Raw genomic sequence first — 7,243 nt, 5'->3', positions numbered from 1 at the left:
TTATTTTGATATATCACAGTGAAAGATTTATCGTCCTCTTTTTTTTTTTTTTTTTTTTTTTTTTTTTAAAAAAAAAAAAAAAAAAAAAAAAATTCACCGATCTAGTAAGAACTAAAAACACTAACAAATTACTTAGGCCATATCGAGGGGGTGCAGGGTTTCCAGCAGGAAATGATGTACATTTATCAATAGACTTTAAATAAGTGCTGCCCATATGACATACCAGTTTTTTCCCATGTGCTTGGGACAATTTGATTTTGGATTTTTGAGACAGGGTCTCCCTATGAAGCCCAGGCTGTCCTGGAACTTGCAATCCTCCTGCTTCAGCCTCCCAAGGGTTGGCATTATGGACATGTGCACCAACATGCCTCGCTTGCTTGGAACATTTTAATTGTTCGTTCTTTTTACATTAAGTGATCAAACAGAAAAATTATCCCAACAGATGTACGTTGTAACCATCATTTCTTTTTCACTTTGAGGGACTGTGGGCCATACACCAAATATCTAATTTAGAGGGTCCCCGCATGTAAGCTGCTGAATCAAAATACAATCAGTAGTTTGCATTAAAGACGTCAAAAAAGCATTATTCCAGGTACTGGCGTTCCAAAGAGAAACGAGAGAAGTACATGTACAAATTCACACCGCTTCATTTTCGTTGCACAAAGCTGTGGCACTGCTCTTGGGTGAAATGCCATACTACATGGGATGAGTCAACCATGCAAAGCCAAAGCAACAGCAGAAACAAAAAACAAAGGCAAGTAAAGACTCTTACTGTGTGACAAGCTCGTCAAAGTTTTCATCGGGGCAGTATTTGCGAGGACGGCCTCGTTGAATATGGCGGCCACGTATAAACTCTTCATCATCAACTGTCCAAAAGGACCCAAACTCATCCTCTACTCTGATAAAGCACTTATGCAGTGAGAGGTTGGTGCGAATGGCACCCTGGGATAGGAGCAGCAGCAAAGGAGATGGAGTGGCAACAAAAGGAGACGGGGTAGGGGGTGGAACAGACATCCAATACAGGGAACAGGAGAAAGAAAATAAAATGCAATAAGCATAAGCAAATGGTTTGTGAGGGTTAATATGCATCGCCACCTAAAAGCTACTAGCATGTGATGTAACAGAGACCAGCAAGCAGGGCAGGGGGACTGGTGGGTATACGAAACAGGAGGGATGAAATGCTTTTTTGCTTCCCTTAACTGAGACAACGTGAAACCAGTTCTTTGGTCTAACACCGTCTAGCAGCCAAAGCCTCTACGTTATACTTGTTAGCACAATCCAAGCTAGGCTATGAAGTTCAAACATGGTGGACGTACCCACTGATCTTTTGTGGCCTTCGTTTTTGGAATTCTACTTCATCCACTGTCCATACTGCCCCTTTAACGTTTTCTACTCGCACAAAACACTTGTGAAGACTAAGATTATGACGCACTGCATTCTGCAGCAAGTATAAAAGAGAGAACATTTACATTTTTCTATAAGAAAAGACTCTAAAAACAGCAGTACATTCAGCTCCCATTTGTAAAACCATCCCCCAAGCCTTCTCGTACCTGAGGGTGTCTTTCCCAATCAAAACCCCCAAATGATAAATTAATGGCACTTTGGCATTTAAGCCTACTTTCTGGTCACATCTAACCAGAAGAAATACTGGCAAATATGCATGCAAGCCCCAAGTAGTTTCCACTACAGAAATCTGAAAACATTGTTAGGATCCTATATACACGTACATGCATATATATGAAGATGTATAAGGCTATTCTTTCAAAACCCATTTATGTGTGATTTATAAAAGGGTACTTTATTTTTCAAACACGAAAGATGAGCATTTGGTTAACAATGTTTAATACACTGCAGTTTCTGGCTCTAAAACATTAAGGAGAATTCTAAACAGGATTTTACCATTAAGTGTATCACTCTGTATAGGTGAGAGGATTCGGGGAGTGAACTCAGCCCCAAAGGATCAGTTTCAACCACCAAGCTATGTCTTACCTTCCAGAGGTATATGTTTATTCTGAGGGAGGACCTTAATTAACTAAAAAAATGCCAAGGTCCACACAACTAGGACTCTCATTGGCAAAATGACTCTGTTCCTGAAGTTGATGGTTTCTATAGCGGTCTTATGCTTGCAATCACGTTGGCCATTGCTAATTGGGATCCTTCACATGTACCGAAAAGGAGGATCTTAATTCAAGTGTGAAGAGCTGACTTTTCAGGAAATCTTCAACCCTGACCGGATACCCTTGAGACTGTCTGGCTAACTAACTGACCCAGACTTGATAATGGGCTTGAGGATATTACAACAAGATGCAGGTTGGTTTCTTTTCTTACACTGTGAGTCAAGGGGGCAGTGGAAATTGAAGCATCTTTTGATCCTTGTGTACCAAATAGAGAGACCCTTGTTTAATTCCAGCAGCGAGGCTATTGTTCAGACCAGTCACACTCTTCTCCTGTGTAAATCTTGGTACTTTGAAAGATCTTTCAGTTTTTGGACAATGACAACTGGTGAATTTGACTATGAGGATTCATGCTATATACAATTTATCTCTATGATACAGTATTTAGACAGTGACTGGATGAATTTTACTGCTTGGTGCTCACAAGGGGAGGACACAGAAATGAATTTGGGCGGGGGGGCTGTATAACTGGAGGTAGGTTCATGATGCCCATATAACTGTATCCTTGATTTAAAAAATTTTAGATGGAAAACTCTGTAAAAACATTTGGAATGTCATAGCTACATTTGGTAGGAAGAACCTGCATATAAACTTATCCTAGCTTTTAAGGAAATTTTTTTTCTTTTTTTAAAATAATTTCTTTTTATGGCACAGGGAGAAAGTTGTAAGATGTTGAGGAGGAGACCGAGGTGAATGTGGCGGTGGTGGTATAGTGGTGAGCATAGCTGCCTTCCAAAATCAAGAGGGATCATGTGAACATGTAGGAGAGAGAGCTGAGGAACAAGGTGGCACTGCTTCCCCTCACTGTTGGCTTTTTACAGGATTAAAACATACAAAAAGGAAAGACTCAAGAAGCTATTCCTGAAGAAAAGAATGGCTATGTTTTTGAGGGCTACCTACTGAAGCAGAGAGCAGCTAAAAACCCAGAATTTAAAAGATGACGAGACCGCCCTTTCAGTCCTCAGTGTAACTGACACTTCATCTTGCCTTTTAGCACACAGTCCCAGTAAGGACTCTTGAAGAATGTTACCTACACTGATGAGAAACTGCTTCACAGGGCATTGTTCATTATCAGCAACACCTTTTCCTTTACTTTGCACAGCTGAAAAAGTGACATGTGAGCTTAAGTTTATAGTCACAACCGGAGATTATTTTTAAATTTGATCATTTGGTGTTTATAAAAGGCTAATTGAAGAAAATGTTTGCATCATGCTTTTGCTTCCCAATTTAAAATAAAATAAAATAAAATAAAATAAAATAAAATAAAATAAAAGCATTTGTAGGGAAGAGGCCAAGATTTTAGTGGTTCCATCAGCCCTGATCTGTCAATTCCATGGCTATATTCACTTTTTTTTTTTTGGTCCTTTTGAGACAGTATCTCCCTGTAGCTCCAGCTGGCTTGGAACTTGCTATGTAGACCAGGCTGGTCTTGAACTCACAGAGATCCACCTGACTCTGCCTCCCAAGTGCTGGGATTAAAGGGGTGCACCACCACGCCTGGCTATAGTCACTTTTATAGAATGCTAATCTATCATAAATTTAGGAAGAAACATGTTTTGTTTTTCTCCCACATAAAATTAAGGAAGTTGTATCCTGTAATAATACCTCTTGTGCTCAAACTCATGACATGTAAAAAATTATTACTGTGGTGCTAACTAGATCTCGTTTGAGTTCTGGGATTATAAGAATACCAGGTAGTAAAAATGCAAAAATATACCTGGCAGCATTCACCTATAAACAAGAAGTTGAAAGTGGGAAGCTGCAAAACTGTACGAAGGTTTCTATTTTTTCCACCTTATTTGGCTTTTTGAGACAGAATCTCTTGTAGTCCAGGCTGGCCTTGACCTCATGATCCTCCTACCTTCCAAATGCTGGGATCATATGCCCACCTTGGAGGGATGATTCTAATATAAGAGAACGAATACCAGTGAAATCTAGGAACTGACTCCTAAACTAAAAATGAGGGCTATCTTGTGACTCTAAGCATTTTAAGGAGCATGTAACTGAGTTATGGAATTTGACCTGGTCTATGGCAAACGTGACATTCTGTAATTTTTATGTGTATATATTCTATAATTCTGAAACCACCTTTTTTCCTCAGGATGTCCATGAATGCCTCTGTGGCAATTTTAATAATACACTGCATTCTGCAAGAAGCCCCCTTTTATGGTATAAATTCGTGGATGACACAGCTTCCTCTACTAATGGAGTTGGTGAGCTTTGATCTGGCCAATGAAGGTCATGTTCAATTTGGTCATTTCTCCAGGTTCCTAATGGTACCCCTGTTCATGACTATAACCCCCTGATGACATGAGGTTTGTGGAAGCAACAAGACAGCCTCAGTGTTAGGCTAACTGTCCTTTCCTTTCTTCTCTCTAGCTGGTCCATGCACACTTCCCGGCCAGGGAAGACTCTTCAACTGGAACATTTCAACCATAAACATCTCCCAATCAACATTCTTGGGCGAAGTGGAATATTTGCGTACCCTGGAAATTAAATTTCATCGACAACAAGGTCTGCTCTATAAAGGCCTCAGTGCAAGAGTGAACAGGTTTTGAGAGCAGCGCTTACCTTCCACGTAGCTGCATTGCGTCGGAAGTAAGCAAACATTCGTGTGAACCAGTTGTAGATTTCGTTTAGTGTTAGCTGCTTTTCTGGAGATTCAAGAATGGCCTATGAAGCAGAAAGAATCAGAAGATAATTTATGACCAACTGGCAGGATTATCAACTGACGGTTTCCATGAAAATACAAAATAACAAGGATTCAGAGCAAACTCCTAAGACAGGTTTCACAAAATGATCTAAGATTAATGGTTGTATTTAACAGTTCAATAGCAAAACTCAAAATGGAATTATCTAATTGTTTTGAGTTTTTATTTCTGTTTCCGTACAGAAATATTAATTTATTAGTCATTCATAAAGTAGAATCAAAGAGAAATGCAAAACATTTCACTAGCTGATTAAAGCTCAGTAATTATTTAGAGCTCAGATTAATTCTAGGGATCAGAGATTACTGTAGCTTGTGATAATTGACTTGCCATCTTTAAACAGGCTCATTTTCACTGTTGTGTGAAATGAATTTCCTAATAATCACATCGTATTGTAATACTTAATCAAAAGCAATTATGTTATATATTGCAGTTTAAAAAAAACCCTTTTCTATAAGGTTTTAGCATGCTTGCATACTAAGCGGTTTTAAACCTACTTCATCAATATAATATATCCATGTACATGTATACCTTTTGAGAGCATTTCACATACTGTGCTATTTTACTTACCTGCCTAATTAAAGATGCGTATGTAAATGGTGGTCTAACTTCTGCATTCTTATAAAATTCTTGGTTCTGCGCAATATCTGCTAAATAAGAATCATTGTCCTATTAATTATCACTTTTTTAAAAGGGGCCGATCAACAACAACTACAGATCATCATGCTGTACCAGGCAAAGATGCAGTAGCTACCTGAAGAAATGGGCACGTTGTATTTGTCTGAGTACCGCCTACGGATCGGTCCCACCGTGTGCATGCTGGTGGTGGTGATGACAGAGGGGCCTTGGGTAACAGGAGTTAGGGGGGCAGTCGGGGTCGTTGGAGTATGAGGTAAGCTCTGTGGAGAAGCCTCCGATGCAGACTTGGAGAGCGTGACACTTGATACCAGATTCAACTGTGAGAACAACATTGGTTAGGAGAACTTTAGAAAAACAGAGCAACCAGAGCAAAACAAACAACAACAAACCCAGCAACAAGAAAGCATCCCATCCCACAGGAATGATACAGGGGCATCTGGTGAATGTTGCTTCTCCAAATCTGTGTTTATATACGATCCACTTAGGACTTAGGTTACCTCCTGCAATCCTCCCCTTTCCATGAGACAGCTATTTTCAAAGGCTGCAAAGGGATGTTTACAGATGCCAAAGGGGTTATTTGTCCATGAGAGTTTTAAGAAATTCTGGGTGAAGACATTTCTATAATCCCAAACTCTCTTCCTCTCTCAAATAGCATACCACACACACTTTGCAAATCTCAACAAGGGAGACAGAGTCTCCAGCACTGAGAAGGATGAGGCTCGAAGGAACCCCAGCTGGGATACAATGATGTAGACCTGACCTTCCAACCTGACTTTCTGTAGCCTATCACCACAACTGGCTTTTTTCTTTTTTTTCTTAAAATTAGCTTTCATTTAATTGCAATGAATTTACTAAATGGTTCCATATAGACTAGCCACAGAACAGGCAACTCGAGTCCATCATAAAACCTAACAGACTGCACATACATGATCAACCCATGGTGAAGAGTGGCACTCATCCAGTAGGCTGACATTTATTTCTACCTGTGTGCAGAAACAAATCTTTAGAAGCTTTACGTGCAGTCTTCACTAAACTCTATCAAATTCTAACATTCTTTTGCTTTTTGAAAAGTTCCCAAAAGCCCATGAAAATAATTTAGTAGTCCAACTACTGGAAGTGAATATTATTTGAAGTGGTACAGGGCAACACGAATAAATACCCTTCTCCTAAACTGACTGGAAAACAAAGCAGAAGAACCTGGTGGTTTTTACCATGTTTGTGGCTGTGTCAAACACTCAGAGGCACTCCAAAATCTAAGAAACTTGAGCAAAGCACATTTCAACTCAGTTACATAATGTCTAGTTCGTCGTTGTTAGATCCAGTCTTAAGTACAGGCATTATTCGTGGAAGGTAGTGAGTCCTCAGCTCCAACACTGGGAAGACTCAACTTTGCTCTCAAGCTAGAAATGAAAAGAGGCCATGAGACTCCTCCCTGTTCCAAGGGAAGAGAAGGGAAAGACCCAGCATCGTTAAAGGAATATTAATGGAAAATGCAAATCTGATGCTAAAAGCTAAATGCTGGGCCGTGCGTTTTCAGCTCTGCTCTCCTATTTTCAGCTTGAAATGTTGACTCAGCACACCACAGACTCTGGTACCCAAGAAAAGCAAGCTAGGGAGACGGCATACCCTTACTGACCCTCAGTGAGCAGGGCAGATGTGGTAGGCTGCCCTCCCAACAGTGCTAGAAACTTGACCGTGACATACATTTACAAAGCAAGGGCC

The 7,243-nt window shown here is 40.0% G+C and overlaps 1 protein-coding gene and 1 long non-coding RNA gene across 14 annotated transcripts in view; one reads left to right on the top strand and one right to left on the bottom strand.

Moving 5' to 3' along the window:
- LOC115069470 overlaps positions 1-4,737 on the top strand; it is a 109,098-nt gene extending 104,361 nt beyond the window's left edge. For 2 of the 4 annotated variants that reach the window (XR_003848737.1, XR_003848735.1), the window contains 2 exons: positions 4,276-4,387; positions 4,554-4,737. This is a non-coding gene — a long non-coding RNA (uncharacterized LOC115069470). The remainder of the gene's footprint in view (positions 1-4,275; positions 4,388-4,553) is intronic. The other 2 variants (XR_003848736.1, XR_003848738.1) reach the window with 1 other exon arrangement.
- Foxp1 (forkhead box P1) overlaps positions 1-7,243 on the bottom strand; it is a 425,908-nt gene that overhangs the window by 14,199 nt on the left and 404,466 nt on the right. For 8 of the 10 annotated variants that reach the window (XM_017796947.2, XM_017796948.2, XM_008828276.3 and 5 more), the window contains 4 exons: positions 5,637-5,838; positions 5,453-5,532; positions 4,746-4,847; positions 1,317-1,438 (listed from right to left, as the gene is read on the bottom strand). In XM_017796947.2, coding sequence (XP_017652436.1) covers positions 1,317-1,438; positions 4,746-4,847; positions 5,453-5,532; positions 5,637-5,838 — 506 coding nt within the window. The remainder of the gene's footprint in view (positions 1-1,316; positions 1,439-4,745; positions 4,848-5,452; positions 5,533-5,636; positions 5,839-7,243) is intronic. The other 2 variants (XM_017796949.2, XM_008828278.3) reach the window with 1 other exon arrangement.

The sequence above is a fragment of the Nannospalax galili genome, unplaced genomic scaffold (assembly GCF_000622305.1).
Source record: "Nannospalax galili isolate Female #2095 unplaced genomic scaffold, S.galili_v1.0 scaffold1013, whole genome shotgun sequence".
In the NCBI taxonomy this organism is placed as follows: domain Eukaryota; kingdom Metazoa; phylum Chordata; class Mammalia; order Rodentia; family Spalacidae; genus Nannospalax; species Nannospalax galili.
Note: the sequence above shows the minus strand (reverse complement) of the source record. Positions and strands in the feature narration are given on the sequence as shown.